The 22,531-nt window shown below is 47.9% G+C and overlaps 8 protein-coding genes across 8 annotated transcripts; 3 read left to right on the top strand and 5 right to left on the bottom strand.

Annotated features, from left to right (window-relative positions):
• Window positions 1–697: 697 nt before the first annotated feature.
• Window positions 698–3,037, bottom strand: LY89DRAFT_721877 (uncharacterized protein). The gene is made up of 3 exons (XM_018218679.1): window positions 2,351–3,037; window positions 2,044–2,309; window positions 698–1,992 (listed from the first exon to the last, which is right to left on the bottom strand). The coding sequence occupies exons 1-3, from the start codon at window positions 2,559–2,561 to the stop codon at window positions 1,003–1,005; spliced, it is 1,467 nt and encodes a 488-aa protein (XP_018067460.1). The 5' UTR covers window positions 2,562–3,037; the 3' UTR covers window positions 698–1,002.
• A 2,930-nt stretch (window positions 3,038–5,967) lies between these two features.
• On the bottom strand, window positions 5,968–7,390 carry LY89DRAFT_652548 (Fibrillarin; the record flags this gene model as incomplete). The annotated part of the gene is made up of 4 exons (XM_018212204.1): window positions 5,968–6,269; window positions 6,323–6,986; window positions 7,034–7,152; window positions 7,282–7,390. 4 exons carry the CDS (start codon window positions 7,388–7,390, stop codon window positions 6,211–6,213), a joined length of 951 nt encoding a protein of 316 aa, XP_018067461.1. The 3' UTR covers window positions 5,968–6,210.
• A 1,255-nt stretch (window positions 7,391–8,645) lies between these two features.
• LY89DRAFT_721880 (uncharacterized protein) lies at window positions 8,646–10,466 on the top strand. Its single transcript, XM_018218680.1, has 3 exons — window positions 8,646–9,158; window positions 9,209–9,555; window positions 9,585–10,466. Exons 1-3 carry the CDS (start codon window positions 9,107–9,109, stop codon window positions 10,047–10,049), a joined length of 864 nt encoding a protein of 287 aa, XP_018067462.1. The 5' UTR covers window positions 8,646–9,106; the 3' UTR covers window positions 10,050–10,466.
• A 907-nt stretch (window positions 10,467–11,373) lies between these two features.
• LY89DRAFT_201964 (uncharacterized protein) lies at window positions 11,374–12,473 on the top strand. Its single transcript, XM_018205793.1, has one exon. The coding sequence runs from the start codon at window positions 11,538–11,540 to the stop codon at window positions 12,165–12,167; it is 630 nt and encodes a 209-aa protein (XP_018067463.1). The 5' UTR covers window positions 11,374–11,537; the 3' UTR covers window positions 12,168–12,473.
• A 307-nt stretch (window positions 12,474–12,780) lies between these two features.
• LY89DRAFT_673206 (glycoside hydrolase) lies at window positions 12,781–14,324 on the bottom strand (the record flags this gene model as incomplete). Its single annotated transcript, XM_018213346.1, has 2 exons — window positions 12,781–13,633; window positions 13,699–14,324. 2 exons carry the CDS (start codon window positions 14,322–14,324, stop codon window positions 12,781–12,783), a joined length of 1,479 nt encoding a protein of 492 aa, XP_018067464.1.
• An 868-nt stretch (window positions 14,325–15,192) lies between these two features.
• On the bottom strand, window positions 15,193–17,623 carry LY89DRAFT_721883 (alpha/beta-hydrolase). Its single transcript, XM_018218681.1, has 8 exons — window positions 17,363–17,623; window positions 17,243–17,308; window positions 17,082–17,193; window positions 16,956–17,032; window positions 16,543–16,909; window positions 15,841–16,485; window positions 15,653–15,789; window positions 15,193–15,605 (listed from the first exon to the last, which is right to left on the bottom strand). The coding sequence occupies exons 1-8, from the start codon at window positions 17,588–17,590 to the stop codon at window positions 15,372–15,374; spliced, it is 1,866 nt and encodes a 621-aa protein (XP_018067465.1). The 5' UTR covers window positions 17,591–17,623; the 3' UTR covers window positions 15,193–15,371.
• A 571-nt stretch (window positions 17,624–18,194) lies between these two features.
• LY89DRAFT_738003 (uncharacterized protein) lies at window positions 18,195–19,135 on the bottom strand (the record flags this gene model as incomplete). The annotated part of the gene is made up of 2 exons (XM_018220320.1): window positions 18,195–18,771; window positions 18,834–19,135. 2 exons carry the CDS (start codon window positions 19,133–19,135, stop codon window positions 18,195–18,197), a joined length of 879 nt encoding a protein of 292 aa, XP_018067466.1.
• Window positions 19,136–20,434: 1,299 nt separating this feature from the next.
• LY89DRAFT_738004 (cytochrome P450) lies at window positions 20,435–22,123 on the top strand (the record flags this gene model as incomplete). The annotated part of the gene is made up of 6 exons (XM_018220321.1): window positions 20,435–20,509; window positions 20,566–20,669; window positions 20,730–20,839; window positions 20,900–21,019; window positions 21,073–21,635; window positions 21,764–22,123. 6 exons carry the CDS (start codon window positions 20,435–20,437, stop codon window positions 22,121–22,123), a joined length of 1,332 nt encoding a protein of 443 aa, XP_018067467.1.
• Window positions 22,124–22,531: the final 408 nt, after the last annotated feature.

Genomic DNA, 22,531 nt, shown 5'->3' on the forward strand with positions numbered 1-22,531 from the left:
GAACTGAAAAGAGTGTGATGTCGAGGAAATCGACGTTAAAAGGAAGGCTGGATGGGCCGACGAAAGGTTCTGTGGCATCAAATTTGAATTTGGACTTCGTGCGAGGTTAGAAGTACGGAACGGGTCCAGCGGCGGGATGATGCAGGTTTACCAGATTCAGATTTGATGCGATCGCGGACGCGTGGTGCCATACTCGAACCTGATCAGGCACGACACATGAATCCAAGAGGAAGAAGGGGAAAAAAAAGAAGTGAGTGAATGAAGGAATGGAGATGTATTCACCTACGAGAATAGAAACCTCCACGGTTTATCCGACGAGCGGAAAGAGGAGACGAGAGGGATCAGCCTGAAGGTGCGTTTCACCGTCGTCGCATCCGCTTGGCCGCTGACAAATCTTGACGTCATGGTTTGATGTGCACAGAATACCTTTGAGGAAGGCGCACAACAGTATATCAATCATTGTTCAATGTTTTAATAACAAAGTACATTTCAAGTTCGCGGTACGCTCAAAGGCTGGAACAAAATTTTGGTGGTGGGTTAACCTTAGTCTGAAATCCAAGACATTGTCCGTCTTGGCCCGCCACGAAACTTCAGCCCTACTGCAATCTTCACCTCATCCGGCTTGGCTATTCAGGGTCTTAAATGTTCCAACGTCAGGAGATGCGCCAAAGCAAGATCTTTACAAAAAACATCAAGGACAACTCCACGATACCGGTGGAAGTAATGCTGTCAATCGAAGAATCGAAACAAAAGAACAAACGCATGTGAAGTTTACATGTCAAATAAAGTATAATTATCTTCACTGCGATTGCACAAACCATAAACTCCAGAGTGAAGACTTCATCAACATCTCAACATGGGAACATTTTATTCGACAGAAACCGACGCTCAACTCCAAACAACCAAGCGTACACGCATCCTCGCATTCGCATATTTGGGAAATTCGCACCCATCCTCTGCCCAGCGATATGCGTTTCTGCAGGCAGTGCCAAGGTCGAAGACTCAGCGATGTCGTCGTTTCCCACCAGTACCATCTACCACCATTGGAGCACGCTCAGAGTTCCTAGATTTGGTCCTGGAGATTATTTCACGTTCACTGTCTGCGTCACAGTTCCTGTCCTGAGTTCTGGTCCTTGTCTTGTCTCGCTTCTCTTTCTTGGGCTCTGTGCTAGTGCTAGTGGTATTGCTATCACCTGCTATCCACATCTGGCCCGTCTGTAAAGTGGGAGCTGCTGGAGGTGCTCGAGAACGTGGTGGGATGAGTGGCTGTGCGGAGTACGTCTGATCCATCTGTGGAGCAAAGGTTGCTAGAGCTACTTGAGAACGTGGTGGGATAGGAGGCTGTGTTGAGTAAGTCTGTTGTACTTTTGAATCTGCCCCTTCTTTAGTCCATCTGACTTTAAGTTCCCTGCGTTGAAACCTCTTTCCATGTAATGCATCCATAACGCGCTGGGCAATATGAGGGGAGGAGAAGACAACAAAGGCGTGACCTTTGGCTTTGCCGTCTGAGTGCCTGGGGATGTCAAAAGATGCAATTGGGTACTCTTCGGCTGGGGTAGCAGAGCGAGATCGTGATTTCTGTGCTGCGCGTTCGAGCAGATTTCGTAGTTCTTTCTCGGTGATCGAGTGGGACAGGTCTGTGATGATGACCTTTCGAGCTTCGGTGTGGACAACGACATGATGAGCTTCCTCTGCTGGCGGATACTGGTACTGCGGCTTCATAGCTGGAGGGGCAGGAACGATTTGAGCCATCGGAACCAAGGCGAAACCCATGTGGACCGGGCGAGCATAGATAGGAGTCGGTGGAGGATTCGCCATGTAAAGATTTTGGGAGGTAGGAGCTGCAGCGTAGTTGAACGACTGAGTGCTAAAGGACGTACATGGAGACGAAGATGCATAATTGGCAGATTGCAGTGAGTGGCTCATTTCGTTGGAATATGTTGTGGAGCCGGAAGAATAGCTGACAATTGGAGACTGCGATTGGCTACTGAACTATAATTTGTCAGTTTGGTTATTGGCAGTCTCGCAAATTAAATAACTGACATCTTGGATAGAATTCAGAGAAGGTTGGTAGTGCGAGAGGGATTCTGCGCCCGCTGTTTGCTGATTGTACTTTGTTGAAGATGAAGTATATGCATGCGTATCAGGGGGAGATGTCTTGATGTATGCGGGTTGCTTGCTTGAGGTTTGAATGGGTTCGAGATCTCGAAGATTCACAAGGCTATGTCCGTTACGGCCATCTGCGACAATTGCTTTCCCCTCGAAGACTCGGCCGTTGAGGAATTCCGTAAAGACATTAACACTTCTGTCTTGATCTCGAAAGTAGATTTCGAATCATCAAGGGTCTTACCATATGCTCGCTCGAAGTCCTCTCTGCCCCGGATTTTGACCCAGCCATCGGTTGCCGAAGGGTATATAAAGACGTGTTCTACATTTATACAGCCGCCAGTCTCAGGATATCGGACAAAGTCTTTTAGTTTCTGCCAAGTGGCGGACCATGGTAAACTTGAAACGATAAGATAGTATTCACCAGTCTCGTCTCCACAAGGCTTGAGAACCATATTGACAATGAATACAGTGTACCCGTCTTTGAAGCGGTTCACACGTGAAACTCCTGGTAAAGTATCGCAACGGCGAAAGCAACCAGACCTCCATCGAGCAGACTTGTCTATCTATATGTAACATATAGGAGGGATGGAACTGCCTTAGGAGCCATTCAGTAGGGTTGGAACATGACTGGGCATAATCATCATCTGCCTTGAGGTTCTTGTGAGGAGAATCTGACAGAGTTGACTTCATCATCTGCGGCTTGAGAGCGATGCGGTGTGTAACCTTCAAGAGAGCTGGTAATTGGTTCACCATCTTCTTTGGCGGCAGGGTGAGCGATTGGGAACTCTGGCAAGCTCCTTGTCCTAGGAAAGGCGAGGACATCAATAACATACAACAGAAGCAGGGTCGGCTTCCCGTTGACTCAGATCTTCCGTTGACCAAGAATGCTGCAGCACCAAGGATCGACTCAGACATTTTCAAGCCCACTCATGCATTATGGCTTGTTCAGATGACAAAGGAGTTGGATAGCTCGAGGGTGGTACGAAGTACGGCATGCAAGACCTTTGTTTGTACAACTGAAGGCCGAAATCTTTCGTCTCCCCCACATACCACTCCCCAATGTTCCATGTCCATAAAAAGCAACGAGGCATAGATACATATCATGATAGCATCGTGGTTGGTGGCGTTTTCTGGCGAGTAGGAATATAATTGTCCATCTTCCGGACAGTGCATTAGCCTGATTCAGGGAAAGAGGACCCTGAGGCGTTGTTGTGTCCGTGTTACACGATCCACAGCAAACCACGATATTCCAGCGCCCGGGTTGACCTATCGACGCCTATTTGCCTTACTAAAGCTACGTGCGAACCACGCATGCAAGACTCACACACGCAACAATCTCGTGTTTCAAAGAATGCGGATAGCATATTCCGTACTCAGAAGACCGCATGGCGACTTTGAAGAAAACGACGTGTAGAGAAAACTCAGTGGACAAGATCATTCGTAGCGGGAATATTGCTTTGATGGAGAGCTATGAAGTTAGTCGGTGAGGAACATGGCACAACTGCAACCTGCTCCAGGCTGTCGTCTGTGGTGGTTGGTGGTGATTCGAGGACTGCAACCGTGCAACGGGGAACGGAACAATGGGACCGAATCATGGTGGGGACGCATGCATGGAGGTCGAGAAGGAAGTAGATGCAAAAGAAACGTTTTAGAGTTGAAAGAGGTCTTCATCAACTATTGGTCCTAGTTTCGGCTATCTTCAACCCCGCCATTGCCCCCCTTTTCTGGCTCTTCCTCCTCCCACCATACCGCAAAACTTGGCATGTGCTTCTCCCGCACGATGCACGTCGCCTTGCAGTGCAGCCCAACCAACTGCATATACTGCCCTCAAATGGATATCACTACCTAAGTTCAACACCAAACATAAGCACAAGGGCTGCGGGACCCGGTTCCAAGGCACTGGCCCGCCACACATTGCTTTTTCACGGCTGCCCACCCATTCTCTCCAGGGTTCTCCGGGCCGGTCTGAGGAGAGTATGGCATCGTATCAAGGGGTTCGGCCCGTAAATGACATGTCACAACCGGTACCCTAGCCGAAGACTTGGTGCTGTCGTTTTGATTCGCCAAGTTACATTACATGGGCGACCTTGTGGTGATATTGTCCATGAACATGTCATACAGCAAACTTCACCTTGTTTTGAGCAGGTCATGCCTTTACTCATCTGATCTTTTCCACACAACAACGAGAAGCTTCCAAATTTCAGATCGGTAAGTACCCGTTCTGCAGGGACTGAGACATAGCTCAATGCAATAAGTGTTATACACCGAGTTGGGGACCCAAGCGCCCGGTTATCCATTCATATCCATCGAAAGTTTGCTTTTATGTCCTTTGCCCTGCCCAAGGTGGAGAAATGCGGGCAGCCTCCAGATGTACCGAATCATACGGCGAGGTGCCAAATCACCAACTCACTCGTTGCTATCTCCAATGGTAGTCTGGGGAGCTCAAATTCAATCTGCACTCATCCTTCCCCGCTTAACTGCAGTCTGCAACTCAGGTGTTGATGCATCCAGGGTCGAATCCGATCTAACAAACGGCACGGGAGACGCACATTTATCTTGCAGAAGCGTTGATTTCGCAGCAGCCAAGGTCTTGGCCCGCTTAATAAATGCCTATTTCGAGGTCAGATTTTGTTGGTGACTGCCATCTAGACTCCGCGGAGGCACCTCCGAGCCAGAAAGAGAATACAGAGCTTTGCCGGGTCTCACGCCATGGACGTGTGCACGCATGTAATCAAGTGACTCGAAATGTTCTATTCGGTCAGCGGCTGAGACCCCTAAAACGACCCCTAAAACGATGTATCACCGATCGTCTTAGCTCTTCAGTGCCTCCAATGTTCCGATTCCTCCACAAGCTCCACTCCCTATGAAGTTTTCACTCTGCATTGCACCTCCACATTGAGCTCTCTCCGCATTCTGATTGTCGAGGAATTCTCCGATGCGAAACTAGGTAGGTTGATCAGTCGGGTGTTGACACGTGCGATTGATCCTTCATGCAGGGTCTTTTCTCCTCATTTTTCATCTCCACCACATCTGCACCCACCTCCAATCAATGACGGTTCGTGGGAGCGTTTTCAAGGCGGTGAGATTGTAGTGGCTCGATGCTTCTGCATACTGCGACAGTTATCTGGACCATGCACGTCGAGCTCATCACCAACTGTTGGGCGAGCTTTCAGAATGGGATCCTGCTGATCGAGATCGACACTTCTGACAATCGATGCACATGCTAGGGACTGCTGAGGCATTTGATCCTGATATTGACAGTCAGCCTTGCGGAATCTTCCCTCCAACACGATTACGCCCCAGCTCCATGCGTGACTGCCATTGATGCCTCGAGGATTACATATTCCATCCTGAGTACTGTGCGTTACACAGGTCTGTAGATGTCAGCATGTACAGGTGTGGGCAACAAACACAGAGAACGTTGGGATGCATGTTGGGATACCATCACGGTTTGAAGAATGACAGATTTCTAAGCTTATAGAGACGATGAGAATAAACCCGTGAAGAACAAGCGACCTCAACTTGGAAACTGGAATGCGAGAAGACAGATGATGAAAATTGTCTCGAGAAGATTTTGAGCCGACTTTACTCGTACCGTTTTTGATTCCGCTTATACTTCGTAAGACTAGATAGAACATTCCAACCAGAAGCGACAGTGAATTGTGTCCAAAGCCTTCGTTTCCCGCCCTCTTTTTCCATCTTTGACATTGCAACTCACTTGAGAGAATGTCCGACCAAAACCAAAGAAAAAGTCGAGTTGGTCCAGTTCACAAAGTCCACTGGGATTCCGGGAATAGCAAGCTTTCGTTGTCCGCAGACATCGAAGCTATGACACGAAGACAATCGATCAAGAAGAATCGTCTGTCAATTTTCATAGGTATCCATTGCTGTACAATGCCCAATTTATTTTTGTAAGTAACCTTCGTATCGCAAGAACCTGAACGCCAGGATCCGAATAGTTACACCAGTAGCAAATAAAGACAACCTATCCCAACGAAGAAAAGAGCACGCTGCCGTGTGTGCACACCAAACCAAGCCATACGATTTCCACGACGCATTGTTGTGCAACTTTGTAAGAAGCACCGTTTCTACGGATGTTTCCTAGGTAGTAGAACGAACATAACGACCGACGACGATGCAGTGATCTCTCTCGAAAGGTTCTGGATTGTGATTAGCGACTTCCTCACGAAGATATGAAGCAATGCGTGCTTACCAAGTGTCAATTGCTCCAAAGGCTTAATTCTCTCCTCTCTCAACTTTGTGACTTCTCGTGCGAAAACTGCTTCTGGTGCAGCGGTACTGTCGATACAGTTTGCCTTGATCGAGACCACGATACCGCCTCCAACCTTCAAGAACAAATGTGCGTTCAATCCAACGATACGAGCTTGATCAGGCTGGGCGACATCTGCGAAGATGACATCGACCATGGAAACCAGCATTCTATAACGGAGGGGGTGACGAGCGTCCTCAATGATTGGAATGACATTTGTGCGGTGGGTAGCCATATTGATCAGATCACGACCTGAACGATGCGAGAACTCGACAGCGAAAACAGTTCCCGTAGGACCAACGATATCTGCAACATGCGATACGGAGGTTCCAGATGCAGCACCGAGGTACAGAACTTTGGCTCCCGGCTTAATGAAGATCTCGTCCAAACCACCCAAGACACCAGCAGCCAACTTGCTTCGGAAAGGATTCCAGACTCGGTATTCGACCTTGGTTGTGCTTGGAGTACCGTCTGCGTTCGCGGGACCGGCATTTTCGACCGAGATGCGCTTTTCGCCATAGACAGACTCGCCGGGTGAGAGGTTCTTGGTTACCAGCATGTCTTCCTTGCCTCGAGCGACGAATATACCAGCATGTCTGTGGGGTTCCTGGGATAATCAGCATCGCATAGACAAGCTGAAGAAGGTATACATACAATGATGGTCTTCGCACCACCCTTTGCGCCAGCACCTCCACGTCCTCTCGGTGCACCACGGCCTCGGGGTGCGCCTCTGCCTCCTCCACGTCCACCTCTATCTCCACCACCTCGACCTCCTTACCCTCCGGTCAGCTACATTTGTTCCAAGAGCTCTGCGCAAATGCCAGAGGAAGATTTGCGACCACCAATTTACCCCTCATGAGGGAATTCGAGGTCGCAAGAATAGTAAAACTGACCTCTGCTACCTCCTCTTGAGAATCCGCCTCGTCCGCCTCGATCACCGCCCCGGCCACCGCCAAAGCCTCCTCGACCTCCCCGATCGCCGCCGCGTCCACCTCTAGGTGCGTATGCCATCTCTACTTGTGTTGTAGGAACGATTGACTGTGCAGAAGTGTTTTGGTGTTTGCGAAAGCTGCAGTTGTGAATTTGGAAATTTTATTTTTTGCCGATTCCTAGCTAAAGCTAATTGGCGGATAGGAAGATAGTGCGTCACATGATGGCTAGACCACTTTGGGCACTAGATCCATATTTGGGCGCTACCCAAAGAGTTCTTCTTGTCCCAACTTCTGCTCGAACATCACCACGACTTCACTCACCTGGTGCTCTTTTAGAGATACATCGAAGACTTGCGATGTTTTGAAACGCATCCTGGAGGATTTCTAACCACTTCGCCACTCGAGTTCAGGATGTCTTGGCGATATATCAATGTTGGAAAATTTCGTTCGGCATGTGTTCTCTCCGGTTGCATTGGGGATCTCCAAGTCTCTAACAAAACTCCTTCACCGGCTGAAAGTCGTGATCACACCAGCGTTTGGTCAGACAATCGACTGAAAAGCCTGACTTGGGATGACTCGTCTGGTTTCCCTGATCATCTTGATCCGGATATTCAGATATGCAGTACGTTACGAGTATCCTTGATGAGGGAGATTCAAACGATGCTGTTCTCCCCCATCATCTTGTTCTAAACTCTGCCGGATTCAGTTCTGTCTTGGAAGTCTACCATTGATGAAGTGTAAACATCGAGCCAATGGCTTCCGTCAGCCAGAGAAACAATGTCTGCTGTTCCCAGGGTACTCTCACACCGAATTAGCTTGGCCACAAGATCTTGAAGCCACTATCGTCGCACAGGCAACATCGTGGCTGAGCATATCAGCTACAACGGTACTTCACACTAGACAGTTCATGGGTGAGCCGTTTCTCCAGACTGGGGATAAATCACGCCTTGGGCAACGGGCCAAATCCCAAGATGGGATATCTGATCTAAAGTTCGGCGCAAACCCTGCATTTGGCTTCATCTTATCACCTATATCGTCGTGATATATGGTACCGCTGTGTTTGACAGCACTAATTAGGCTTTCTGTCACCTTCGGCGTTCCGAACTATTTGACATTTCATCCGTTGATACCGGACGAGTTTCGGCGGGGTCTCGAGCGAGACAGGGGAATGATTCGCCAAGCTTTGTGCGCTTCGACATTTTGCCTCCTCTGAACATCCTCAATTGGCCAAACGATGTTTTAAGCTTCTTGGTGGAACGGTTTCCTGTCATCCCGTCTCTTCTCCATGGGATGGAGCCTGTGCGTATCCACACGTCAGACTTTTGAGGACTATTTCTCGTCCGACTTGGCAATTATGCCTGCAGCCAGAAGATACAGCCAAGGGTCATGGTAGTACAGTGTTCTTTGAGTTATGAACAAGCCTTGATGTGAGCATCAAGCTACGAGCACCAAGAAGGAGTCTTGGAAGGGGGATACCCATGTCGCGGCTGAGCCTATTTGAAATAAACTTGGATCGGCCAAGCCTACGGGGTAGGTTCATGGGCGGCTGATGTTGGTTCCGGATACATCACTCGAGAGCATGGTGCATGAGTGAACAAGTATAATAGCTGTCCATCAGCTACCTTCAACTTTTCCCGACCAGCACCACTTCCAATACTTTTCAGTGCCCTCTACCTACCTTCCCATTCCTTTCACGAGCGCCCCAGCGGCCGCCACAGTCATTTTTTATTTTACAAACAAACATTCTTTTTAATACCACTTATCAATTCTTCAGTCTAAACTTAAAATCATCATCATGCTCTTCAATACACTAGCTGTCTTCGGCTTAATCGCCACTGCTGCTGCAGGTCAGTACACCTCTTCTAAATTCACAGAGGCCCAGCTAATCCTCTTACAGCACCTCAACTCCACTCAAGATTCCAGAAGGATGTCGAAGCACGAGAAGCCATCACACATGCTGCGCGTGGTGTCAACTGGTCTCCCCGCGCCATCGTACCCCGAAAGAACAACTTTGGCAACAGCAAAGACTTGTTCCAAGGCAGCTACCAAGCCAACGTCCAGATCACTGAGGAGCAAATTACAATTCTCCAGGTCGACAACTCGGCAGCGCTCGAACAACAGGTCTTGCAAACAGAGATTGCACTCTCCCAGGCAATCCAGCTCCAGATCTTGGCTCAACAAGAACTTCAGTTCGCCATTGACAACATCCGAACGAACACATTCAACAGCCTCAACAGCAACGTCGTATGTATTATCAAACTTCTTTCGGTTAGGGAGATGAAGCTAATGAGGCTCAGAACACTGTGCTGGTGATCGTCACTCAAGTTGTCGACAACCGCAACTCCGGAAGCAGCAACAACCGCTACCTTGTCCGTCAATTGCAATCCAACCCCACAATCCAGGAGCAAGTCTTCGTTCAGATCAACGAGCAAGCATCCATGACCATCGCGAACGATGTGCCAAGCTCAGTCTTTGCTGCAGCTCAAGCATCAGGTACTGGTTTCGCTGCCCCCAACCTTGGTTCATACACTCCTGGTGGAAACATCTCCCTCCAAGCTCAGGGATTGAACCTCCTCCCACAAGGAGTTTCCGTTCCATCTTTTGGCAACGCACAGAACTTCAACGACCCTGCTCTGATCATCCAGCCCAACGTTCAAGCTTTCGTTCAAATTGGTAGCTCAAACGAGTTCTCAGTCGCCGCTATCGAGGCTCAGATCCTGGGCCAAGTTATCAATTGAGAGTTTTGAGTCACGGTTTGAGATTGCTTGGTTTGGGTTGTATTGATTGCATACGGAGTTCAGGCAGACGAGTACATGTAGATAATGATGGTGCTTTTACTACGGGGCAGACTGGGGCTGGTACTGGGAAGGGTTGGGTACAGGTAGAGGGCTGGGAATTTGGACTTGCAGACGGTAGATCCGTGGCATGGGTTACGAGGGGGATGATGGATGAGTCTGCTTTGCACGCATGCATTTATACGAACTCTTTGGGGGGCGGTGACGAGCACTGAAATGTTGGAGGGTGTTTTTGGATAGCCAGCTCGAGTGATTGAGCGATCAATGAACGAGCTCTCGGTTTGACGTCCTCAGGCGCAGTTATCTCGTGATTTGTGAAACCTGGGGTAAAGAGCAAGGTATGGGCGCCGTCTGATCTGCCGGCTCTTGTAAATGCCTTTAAGCAATGGTCAATGCATCATGCCCTTGCTTGACGTGTCTCAAGTGTCCCGGTGTCAGTTGAGAACTCGGGCCACGCGATGTTGATACATGGAACCGTGCGGATAATTCAAGGCTTGGTAAAGCTTGGTTTCAGACGATGAACTGCCGTCTCATGTCGTGCTCTGCCATCTGATTACCTTTGACATGTTTCCGCTGATAACAAGGTCCTCCTGGCTTGTCTGACTGAGCTATATTAAGCTTCTGGAGTTGTTCTCGAACGTCGAGAGAAGGTTGAATCTTCGCCGCAATGTTCGGTGGAATGTGGGACAAAGGAGCATGTGCTTTCTCCGTGCCGACATCCCGCACTTGACTGAAAATGTGCTAGCTCTTCTCCACTCTCAAATGCTTCACTCTCAATGGCCAATCCCCATTTGGCGTTCGTCATTGTACGGATGATGCACGTACGCAATTCCAGGGTCGAGGAGAGGGGTTCGAAGCTGCATCGAGGTTGCATCTGGATATGACCGACAACGACGGCGAGAATTGAAGCAGGTTTCGAACCTCCAAGATATATTTTATCGTCTGAGAAGCTCTGAGAAGCAGGTTGACAGAAATACTGGCGATCCTGACGAGTCTGCGAGGGCTGCAACGATACGTCGATATAAATCGCGCAAAGGAAGACACAATAGGAGAAATCTGCTGTTGGCTGTCACACCACGATCGAAGGACACGAGAACGGTACATATTCCCGGAGACGACGAGGACGAGAACTAGAAGGAACGTAATCCAACTGCTCTGATAAGGATTCGAATATCTTCCTCAACAATCGTCCGAGATACTTGGTATATTACGGACGTACCGCCTATTAAGTCTTCGTACACATAGTACGTCACTCAACCTCGACAGAAACGAATGAAACAACCATCACAGCTACGAACGCAATCATCTTCACACAGAACAAGTCGTCGAAAAATACCTTGATATCTTATACGAAACTCCTCGGTCTTACAATCGAATTCCTAATACCTACGTGCCGAATAAATACCCAGCAACTCTACCTCGCCCCTCAACATGCCTTTGAAAGATCGCATTCGTCGCGCAATGGGGTCCGTGAGTTCGTCGTCTGGCTCTTCCGAGTCCAACTCCGGCTCTCGAGTACCAACAGCGACAAATACGCCAGGCGCAAGCGGTGCAGCAACCCCAACTCCCTCGAATTGCAATTCGAATGCCACCACCCCGACCATAACCCTTACGAAGACGAACAACTCGACTCGCCTTAGTCTGACTAAGACCTTGACCTGGTCAAGAGATAAAAGGAGCAAAGAGGAGAAGATGGCAGACAAACAGCGAAAGCGTTTGGAATACTGGGCAGAGAAGGATCGCGATGAATGGTCGACCCCTGAAGACGGCCACAAGAGAAGCGGAAACAAGAAGAGAAGTAAACAACATCAAGATATGCTCAGGCAATTCGAATTCGACTTCAATGCAAGGAGGAGAAGCATGTCGAGTTGGATTTCAGGAATCAGTCCCGGGCAGACGAGAGTAGGAAGCGTGGACAGCACCGAGGGCCAACAACTATCACCGTTACCGTTGAGAAAGCGCAGCTCTGGTGCCGGGATGGGAGCGAGTACGCTGAGTAGACAGGTTACGAGAGAAGAGCAAGAACCTGGCCATGCCATTCCCAGTGTCGCAGAAGAGTAAAGTACATAGCAACAGAGCGGCCTTTGATTTCGGTTGGCGGATTGTATGATCGTTTCTGGGACTTGAAAATTGGAGGCTCGGCGTTATATTTGCGTCTTGGATAGTCGGTCTTTTGGGGTGTATATTACAAACACGTACGGGTACGGAAAAGGTTGGAAGTCGGGCGCTTGATACTTTGGGGAGTTCGGGCGGTTCTTGCACATATGTCAAAGTCCTTGAATTTTTAGTTCGTTTCCTACCATATAAGTTTTCGGAACCTTGACGAAGAGTAGAGAATTTTCCATGTTCGAATTCTGTTGTCAACTCGGAAAGGCGCAGTCGCTTGCTACTCGATCTCACATCTAGGAGAATATATTGTCCTAGCCACAGTCAGACATTTTCGAGACGAAAATATTCTGTTTGGTCTAGTAGCTCGACTATTGTAATTATCCTCTCGATGTATATTCTTCGTCCAAACACTGATAGCTTCAATCTGTATTCAGACGTAAACCTTTTCAGCTGCGAGATTATTTCGTGTGCATCAATTCATCCATTCTTTATATACACTTTCCGCTCAATTTTTTCTTTTGCTTCTGCTCGCATGAATCCTCACTTCCTGCAATTCACAATTGATTCACTTCGCCGCCACCAAAAACGTAACAAAACTTCTCCCTGGCAAAGTCGCCGTCACCGTCCCATCACTTCCCAACGTCGCCGCCATGCTGACCATCTCTTGGGTTTGGCTCGTCACCCAAGCCCCTACCGTCGTCCCATTATACCCCTTTAAGCTCAATGTCACACTCTGGCTTGAGCTTCCGGTATTCAAGCACGGCACCACCAAAGCTCCAGCATACACAGGTGCTGTATCATCGTTCACGAACGCACTGGTGCTTAGTCCGCTAGGTGAACCCGTCACCCCTATTCTGACAGCGCCAGGTCGAATGAAGCGAGAGAACTGAGCCAATGCCCAAAGTCGTTTGGAGACCGTGTAATCGGTAGCAGTCACCTGGATCATCTTTTCGTTCGTATTGCCTCCCTGCGTTGCGACCCAGTAGAGATACCCAGAACAATTGTTGTTCACGACGGCATTATGCACATATGAAGCCCATGTTTGGCCATCGCCTGACCCTCCTGAGCTGTACCAAGCGGTTGTCCAGCCTCCATTTAGATCAGAGTATTCCGTTTGCCACACTTTAGCAGTTGTTTTGATAGGCCCGTTGAAGTTAGAGGTGTACGTGTGCGAGGTTATAATTCCAATCATGGGTTCGACACCTGCGCTTCGGAGTTGAGCTGTCATTCCTACTTGGTCGTTCCTATGTATGTTAGATACTTGGGAGTCCAAGGAGAGAAAGAGCACAAACCAGCCTTCGGAATCACAACACGCAATAGCTACATTGCTCATGTTTGCAGCTTTGAGTTCGGTATAAAGCACTTTGATGAAGTCTGCAGCTTGTGTCCCCGAGCTCAACATTCCCGCGTAACTCGCGCTACATTTCGTCAGTACGCATCTTCTTGCCTCTTCATACCTCAGTCAAGGCAAATTAGAACTCACGCATTTTGCGGCTCGTTCAAAAACCCCACATGGGTAAAGTTGATGCCCTCATTGGCATAGAACTTCATATACGCAATCAAGTAATCTGCATAAGCTTTCTTCCAGTCCCCACTCGTGCAAGTTTCCCCACTCACTCCGCAAAGGTACCCCCCATTGTTTTCATTTCCGTTTGTCTTCATATATCCAGGCGCAGACCAGGCATTGGCATAGAAAGTCGTAACGCCATAATCCTTCGCTTTCTTCGCCACGAATATCTGTCCGCTATCTTTCCCGTCCCATGTGTAATTCGGTGCTGCACTTGGACCTCCAGGATTCTTAGGCTCGATGGAGTTCATGTGATCAGACGAAGAATCGGGTGAAGATCCTACTCCAGTCCGTAGGATGGAGAATCCGGCGCCGGTGGTGGTATTGTAGAGCAAGTCGAGGATCGACGCTTGTTTTGCAGCAGGGAGGTTGACGATTAGATTTGCGCGTTGGAACGCTTCGGAAAAGCCGAATCCGTCCATTGTTTGGTAAGTTTTGGAAGTGTCGATTGTGATAGTGGCTGTTGTGGCTCGGGGAATAACTTCAGGGAGAGCTTGGGTGAGTGTACTGGCTGTCGCCAGGAGGAGGGTGGAGAGATGCATGGCGGCGCTGAGCTGGACTACCAGCCAGATAGTGGAAATCTAGAAGCAAAAATAGCAGTCCTGAGATTAAGATGATGAGCGGAGAATATATGTCAAGGGCTACCCACTCCAGCAATCACTCTTTTGCTCCGGATTGTGGGGCGCCGAAATTTGACTTCATCCATACTTTACACTTGGGTCAGGTGGAATTAAGTACACCTCTGGGTCTTCCACTCAGAGACCATATATTAAATGACAACCACGAAAAAGCGAGGTGGAGTTCTGCAGGGTTCTTGGCGAGCAAGGTTCTCCACGATGTGCCTGAAGACGGGGGCGGGATCATGGATTATATAAAGTTTATCCGGACGACTTCCGTTCACCCAAGTAGAGAAATTGAGCGGAACAGAGCTCGTGTGGGGTTGCATATCTTTGAGGGTGATTGTCCGACTGCCGGGTTGTAGCTCGAGAAGGGATTTCATGCAAAGGAAATAGAGTCTATGACTACGATTGCAGGAGAAGCTTCTTGAATACCGAAAATCTGCTTGCTGTTACCATTCGCCCTGGTGACGACGAGGAGAGAATGAACATGGGTGGGGGTATCATCATGCCTGTCGTCAAATAGATCATTGTTGGGCCGAGTGAAGATTATTGTAAGTCAACGCTGCCGTACCTCAAGACGCGAAACATTCAACTGCAAGACAGACAATCCATTTTAGATTTTAAGCCAAGTGCTTATCTGTAGACCATGTCCAGAATGCTGCTCTTCGGAATCCTAGTATTTAATAACTAGCGACTCTGCATACCTTTGAACAGCGTCAATTTCATTAAGATTAAATTTTTCAATTTTGACATTGAGCGATCCTAAGACATGTGAACGCCGTTTTTGATTCTCATCTTATTTCGTCTATGGGAGCTAAGGGTAACAAGTGGTATCGTAAGACGTAGCAAATTCTCTCCTCCTAGCTCCAGTTAATGCATGATCCCGCTCTTCTATGCTTCAAGTCATGACAAGTACAAAAATGACGCCCATCGTTAGTCATGAATTCCATGTTGATATCCTTCCGTCTTTCAGTGCCCGAGAGCCAGAACGGGCGCCTCCATCAACTTCAACAAGGATTGATCCAAGGTGATAAGTTCTCGTTCCTCGTCGGTCGTACCAGATAAGGAGCTTGTCACATCCCAACGCTCAAAAGGAAGATAATCAGGTGCGCAGATTGTCCCGGGCGTAGGAAGTTCACCAGTTTGGAAGTATTTTCGTATGTTCAGAGCGCTGCAGCGAGATGGCATCGAAAGAGTTGTGTGCTAGAGTATGTCAGGAATACAGTTCAAAGACAGAAGGCTGCACGTACCCCGTATGAATCTTGTGCCATCACGACGGAGCCTGGGAATCCCTTGGCATTGTTGAGAGCGCTTCGAAGAGGTGTGACGTTATCAGCTGTATTTGCAATGAACAGGATGGGATGCGATGTGTTGCCTTCATATGGACCTATCCCCACGTCAGTCTCTTTTCTCCGAATTCCAGTCCTCGATCACTTACCCCGGAATTGCCACTTTGCCTTAATACCCCATTCCACACACCCCATCCACATGTTGGACATTGTGGTACCAGCAGCTTTACTCATCCCTGCGAGTGTATCGACATAATTGCGGAATCCCTCAACTCCACCTTCTGCAGGTCTGGCATCTGTGCACATAATGGCCTTGGTCGCATCCCGATTTCCTTCTGCTTCGGGCACCTCTGGTGTTGGTGACTCAGGGTCACCATCTTTAGAATCATACTGCTTTTCGCACAGTGGAAGTTCTTCGCCTCCTTGCGAGGTGAGATCAACGAATGGTCGGCCATCGCCATTTTCAAGAGCCGTGAGAGCTTCAGCAAGGGATGGGAAGACGACTAGAGGTCTATAAAGTGCTGCTGATATCATTCGTCGTACTTTGGAATATGAGACAATTTCAGGTCGCGGATTTGAAGAAGGAGAAGATGGGACGATGACGGGGTGAATTTTGAGGTCTGCGAGAATATTTTTGAGACGTTCTTCGATGGCTTCTGGGTTGTTGGCATAGAAAGCACAGAGTAAAGGGCCTGCACGATGGCAATGTCTGTAAAATGCATTCATCACTGCGTCTGTGTCATCGAGGAAATGTGTTCCAGCACCAGAAGAGAATTCCTTTGCATCGACATTGCCTGAACGAGGTCAGCTTGGGTCATTGATGCAAGTTCCGCTTCTGAGAGGGAACATACCATCTAGAGCCAATCTTTGAACCCTATCCGGAAACAAAGCAGCGAATGTAGTTCCCAAGAATGTTCCGTAACTGAAACCCCAATACTGTAATTTGTCCTCTCCGAGCTTGTCGATCATCTGAAGCATGTCCCTGGCCACATTTGGTGTGTTGACAAATCGTCCTATATCGCCGATGTTATCTGCGCAGTGGCGAGAGAATGCAGCAGCATACGCATAAGCATCATACACAGATCCGGGGTGTGCATCGACATTCGGTGGATCTTGTAACTCCCATAGAAGAGCGGATACACTGCTGTAGGTGCTGTTCCAACAATCGACGCTTGGAAGTGTCATACCAATACCTCGAGGATCGAAGCTGATGATATCCTGAAACATTAAATATAATATTCCCACGATCATTGGTTTCACATACATGATTGCGGCCCACAACAGACTGGTAGTAGGGCGCAAGGTGCTTCACATACCAGATGCCAGAGCCTCCAGGGCCGCCTCTTGAAGTCAGCATTTAGAATCAAGCAGGGTATGGATAGAAGAGTACCGGGATTGATGAAGACTGGGCCCTTGTAGTCTGAACGGTCTGTAGCGTTGTACCGTATCATTGCAATGGTTGCTCGTCGAGGATCAGACTCGTCTAGCCAGTCGAGGGGAACCTGAACGGTTTTAAGTTGCGTTGTTGGCATGCATCTAAACACCACCTACCTCAAGCTTTGCACAGTCGTACTCGTCATAGCACCGATACCATACCAAGTTGCTCGATGGCTTGACCTGTATCCAAGTCAGCTTTGAAGCCGAGGTATGCATTTGCGGTGCAGGTGTTACTTCACTCCAGCTCTGCACGCCGATACTTTTCAAGTCCACAACTTGTCCACAGTGTCCAAGCTGTCTTCCTAATGCTTTGGTATCCTCCCACAAAGACCCATACCGCCAGAGCACGAGACCAAGCACACACAATACGAGCCCCACTCTTGCGATCAACAGCCTGAAGGGGAGGCTTATTCTCGTCTTCAATGAGCTAACACCCATCAACGAGGAGACCTTCTCATCCATGGTTTATCGTGACATCCAGGAAAAGTATCGGAGATGAAATGAAGTGCATGAAGGGAGTCAGGATAGAGTTGGCTTTGCATGCCAAGCTAACGCCGAATCTTATCTTATCAGAGAAGGAGCCCCTGACTAGCCGAGAGTGGGGGCCCCGCACTAAAAGTGAGGGGATGTACGTGACCGATAGCATAGATAGCTGCATATGATATTCGTTGACTTATATATTGTTTTTCTCTTTATTACACCACTCATGCCCCAAACCTTAGATAGTGCAGCTACATAGCTTATGGAATGCCAAACAAACCCCCCCCCCCCCCACTCATGCCATCTACCCTCTGATCGTCATCAACGTCAAAAGGCACGACACGATACCGACTTGGCGGGCATAGATGAAATCCATTGCATTCTTACGTACAGACACAGACATCAAGGAAAAATATAAGGCGGTTCTCGAAAACAACGCGATGATAATCCAACTGATATGAATGAGTTGTTTAGCCAACAAGCCTCAGAAACTGCTTCTTCTCATTGGGGGTTTCAATGCCTCACTTCTCTTCTCCAGACTTTCTACATCTTGGGGTCCTTCCTTTGATTCTGCTTCCGCTCCCCTCTAGGCTTGCTCTGATTCTAACGGCTTTTCGAAATCCTTTAGAGTTTTGAGGGGCTTGACTGGAGGACCCAGAACCACAGACCCTCTATTGAACTTAATGCTACTTCTTGTGTTATCTTCATCTATCTTGATATATATCGGTGTCCTCGTTGCTTCGCCAAAACGTCTCTGAGCAAAATTCTGTTCGACGATGTGTCTAATAAGATCTCGATGGAGCCTGGTTACAGAGAAAGAGTCACCTGTCTTAAGCGTAGAGCTCAAACATTCAACAAGCACTTCCGTGAAGCTCGGCATGGGCCCAAGAATAGGGTGAGATTTCCTCAAGTATTTAGTCATCTTTTTCGACATGTGCTGCATGCTGCTATGCGTGACCGCCTCATATCCACAAGCTACAATCATTTCCGTCCGCTGTAGTGACTTGAGGCCCGTGTCGAACGCGGCTGCGGCCGCTGCATAGCAAGAATCTATCAATATGAGTACATCTGTATTAATCGTTTGAAGCCAGTTTTGAACGGAATTCCAGTTCAGCCAAGGGCTTGAGTTCCAAGGATTTCCTCCGTTGTGTCGAGAACCTCGCCTGTCATACATACAGCGTTAGAATAAAGAGATCCAATCTATACGAAAGACAGTACCACTGACCCAAAAGCTGAGATGCGATATTGCTTGGACTCATCAACACTTCCGTGACCACAATAGACAACAATTAGCGCTGCCTTTTCTGTCATGCAGAAATTTTCAGTTTCCCGAATCTGATCCGAGAGCCTGCCTTCCGCATCAATGCTGGGAATCATGAACTCGACCACGGAATAATGGCATTCTTCCGCGAAGAAAAATTTCAGCGGCTCCAGTTCTGCTTTGACATTCATGTCGTCAGCCTCCCAGAAGAGAAGCAACACCCGAACTTTCTCGTGCCCTTCTGCGCCATTGTTTCCGTTTGCCATTATCTTTTTGGGGATTAAAGTGGTTAGATTGAAGATCAAAAGTAAGATATCAAAGACTTTGAGATCGGTCTCTCATATTTATTAAACTTGAGCCTTCCACGAAATATAAGTTTGCTAGGACACTTCTGCGAACAAAACATGTACTGTAACCCCCGACGAGGAGTCATTCTATGACTTTCACTTGAGTCAGGGCAATATTGACAACCAAATATAGCAGCGGTTTAGTGGTACTCGAATTATCTGCGTCAAGCTTTTGCTGTATTTGATTATCCTTGTTCAGAAACGTCAGAGGCCAGAGCTCACTTTAGTACTTACTCCACACGGCAGGTAAATTAGGCTTGGCCGGAATATTACGGCCATAGACCGTTATCTCACTGTATACCAGCTTTCAGAATAGTCTGCCTGCTTAAAGTCTTTAATCGTTGATATCAATTGGCGGCTCTTGCTGCAAAGTTTCCAGGCGCCCCACTTACAACGCGCGAACGGCATCATGGTGGTGGTTACCCTGAGTCGTACCAGAGTTTATGTCCTGTGACAAGCTCTCCTATTTCCACATGTTTGCGTGTTGCAATGCTACCAGTACTTTGTGATTGTTTGGCTATCGTTTCGAGTTGTTCGGTGGAGCGCTAAACGTAAATTACCAACCAAACTGCTTTTGCTTCCCGTTTGCTCCGTCCTTCCTAGGATGTGTCTTATCCGAACACAACACAGTTAGAAACACGATTGAGGAAACATCTTGTGAACGTTTGTGCTGTAGATCCAAACCAAAAGAGCAGCTCAAGAGACAGGTTGTGGTATTCGCTGTCTATGATGTTATTTCGAACTTGTCAGCATTGAAAAATAAGTTTTAGGACGGTGATACATAGTCGGGAAAATATCTGTGGCACATTGGTCACACGTGCTTCAGGCTTACTTTTATATCTGTTGCATGTTTTGGAAGTGGAAAGGCAGAAGAGGCTGCGCGGGACGTTGCAATATTCTGAACTACATGCTGGCTACTAAGTACGAGAGAGGCACAGGCAGCAACAGGGTTGAATTATTCAATCCAACAATGTTGTAGAAGGTCCCTGCTTTCGACTTCCCCATATGAACCCTGCACACCAACTCGAAAAGGTCACAGTACAGGCTGAAGTCTATTCCTCGAGTTGTCTAAATATTGCAACATGCTCCAGACTCATTGCAATCATTAGACCACCTTCCGCAACCTCCGCCGCCGTTGTTGTCCCCTCATGTGGTCCTCCACCGTCAGTATCCGCAGGTGGCATTGAATCAACATTATTTCAGGGGAGACGAACAACAATGGCGTTCCACCAAGATTTTCTGTTCGATAAAATTGCAACACACACTTTCATAACCAGCGTTGTATTCGGAGCGGTAAGTAACTTCAAGGTTTTAGGATGATGTAGTCTTGCACTTATCGACATTCGCAGATGATTGTCTACGCAGTGTCAAGCTTCTATATTATCATCCACTCTTCCAAGTTCCCAGGCCCACCAATAGCCGCTGTCTCTAATGTATGGTATGCTTACCACTGGTAAGTGAGAACCAATTCTAGATCGCTATATTGCACACTTTCAGAACTGAAGAGCCTTAGGCTTTCTGGGCGATATCCATGGGCAGTCGAGAGAGCTCTAAGGAAATACGGCGATAGAGTACGAATTGCACCTAATGAGCTCGTCTTCGTTACTCCGCAAGCCACATTTGGTCAACTAAGCTAGAGATGAGTTTCACAATCAAGGATCTTTCACTTATACCTCTAGACAGATATCTATATTTCTCACGAGAAGAACCACGAGTTATTCAAGAAGACGGACTTCCAGAACCGCGGAACAGATCTTGCTGCAGACCTGTCATGGGACGAGAAAATGCATGAGATGAGAGATAGTAGGTTAACCACCTTCTAGTCATACCGAGTACTGATCTTCATGGCCTAATAGTGAAGAACTCTGTATATCTTGATGTCCTACTCGGCTTCAACTTATTCTCCACCGTAATTCAGGTGTTCAAACGATTCCCACTTCTTGATATGTTCCAATACCTTTTCGTACCTTTCAATAAATTGAAAACGTTCGTCAACATCGAAAGACATACTCGCTCAAAGATAAATCAGCGTATAGAGATGAATGGTCACACAGAGCATCCTGACTTCTTCGATTTCATCCTGCCTGCCGGCACCCCACGTCCAACAAATCCTCGCGAGGCCACACATCTAGGTTCAGTTTCCATGCAACTTATGTTTGCAGCATTTGGACCGATGTCGGACTGGTTTTATGCCACCATCTTCTTTCTCCTCGAGGAGCCGATTTGTTACAAGCATTTGATCGAAGAAGTTAGAAACGCTTTCAAAACTTACGCCGACATTGTCCCAAGGTCCTTAACATCGCTGGCATATCTGAATGCTTGCCTTGCGGAGTCCCTCCGTGTTCATCCAAGCAACGATTCAGGCTTACCGCGTTTCAGCCCTGGTGCCTTGATTGATGGGGAATTCATCCCAAAAGGGGTAAGACTCTTGATAAACATACCCAGCTCACTCCTTCGTGAATTTTACAAACAATTTCTTTATATTTACTTAACTCGTTATCATTACAACATATACTCGAAGTCATAGATTCTGATTTTGACATGTAGAGCCGCGTTCAGACCAGCATCTTTGCCCTTTCTCGAAGCCCGCGTTACTTCCACGATCCACTCCACTATCGACCACAGCGGTGGCTTTCCTCCAATCACCCACTTTATGAAGACAAATTCGCAAAAGACGCATTAGAGCATTTATTCTCATTCAGCCTAGGCCCTAGAGCCTGCATAGGCAGAGACATGACATGGATGCAGGCGCGTCTTTTTATGGCCAAGTTGCTGTGGACCTTCGATGTGATAAGGGTGCCAGGACAACAGATTGACTTGGAAAGAAGTTTGCTTCACTATGGATTCTTGATCAAGCCGGAGCTGAAAGTGAGATTTGTGCCGGTTCGCAAAGATGAGACAAGGTGAATTTGAAACAAACAGAGTCGGTCTCTTCAACATGAGCTAGTTCATGCTGCTCCCGCCATCTCAACGAGTATCCCGCTAACTTCTGAATGGTGTTCGAATGCAAGACCTCACCTTCCATTGCTAGTAGGCTCTCTGCACGCTTTCTCCTGCATGTTGCGCCACGCCATGAGAAAGATTTCAAAGTGCTCAAGGTGACTCCTCAAAGCCTGCCTCCTGTTGACGATCAGATCCATGTAGGATTCCGTAGAGAGCTTTGCAAACGCTACCAATGTGTACACATGGGTGACACCTAGTGCAAACCAGGATGCTGTGGCAATCACCAAATCGACTTGTCACGCTGGTCATCCGGCTAATGATGCAGAAAACTTGAGTACAAATGTGGTGACTTTGCATACAAGTTTGATGATT

The sequence above is a fragment of the Mollisia scopiformis genome (assembly GCF_001500285.1).
Source record: "Mollisia scopiformis unplaced genomic scaffold LY89scaffold_20, whole genome shotgun sequence".
Lineage (NCBI taxonomy): Eukaryota > Fungi > Ascomycota > Leotiomycetes > Helotiales > Mollisiaceae > Mollisia > Mollisia scopiformis.

Coding starts and splice junctions, on each gene's coding strand:
- LY89DRAFT_721877 (XM_018218679.1), bottom strand. CDS start 2,561: ATGGTTCTCAAGCCTTGTGGAGACGAGACTGGTGAATACTATCTTATC. Junction 2,310..2,350: donor GGACTTCGAGCGAGCATATG/GTAAGACCCTTG, acceptor TTCGAGATCAAG/ACAGAAGTGTTAATGTCTTT. Junction 1,993..2,043: donor CTCTGAATTCTATCCAAGAT/GTCAGTTATTTA, acceptor GACAAATTATAG/TTCAGTAGCCAATCGCAGTC.
- LY89DRAFT_721880 (XM_018218680.1), top strand. CDS start 9,107: ATGCTCTTCAATACACTAGCTGTCTTCGGCTTAATCGCCACTGCTGCT. Junction 9,159..9,208: donor AATCGCCACTGCTGCTGCAG/GTCAGTACACCT, acceptor ATCCTCTTACAG/CACCTCAACTCCACTCAAGA. Junction 9,556..9,584: donor ACAGCCTCAACAGCAACGTC/GTATGTATTATC, acceptor TCTTTCGGTTAG/GGAGATGAAGCTAATGAGGC.
- LY89DRAFT_201964 (XM_018205793.1), top strand. CDS start 11,538: ATGCCTTTGAAAGATCGCATTCGTCGCGCAATGGGGTCCGTGAGTTCG.
- LY89DRAFT_721883 (XM_018218681.1), bottom strand. CDS start 17,590: ATGGATGAGAAGGTCTCCTCGTTGATGGGTGTTAGCTCATTGAAGACG. Junction 17,194..17,242: donor ACGACTGTGCAAAGCTTGAG/GTAGGTGGTGTT, acceptor AAAACCGTTCAG/GTTCCCCTCGACTGGCTAGA. Junction 16,486..16,542: donor TCAAAGATTGGCTCTAGATG/GTATGTTCCCTC, acceptor GACCTCGTTCAG/GCAATGTCGATGCAAAGGAA.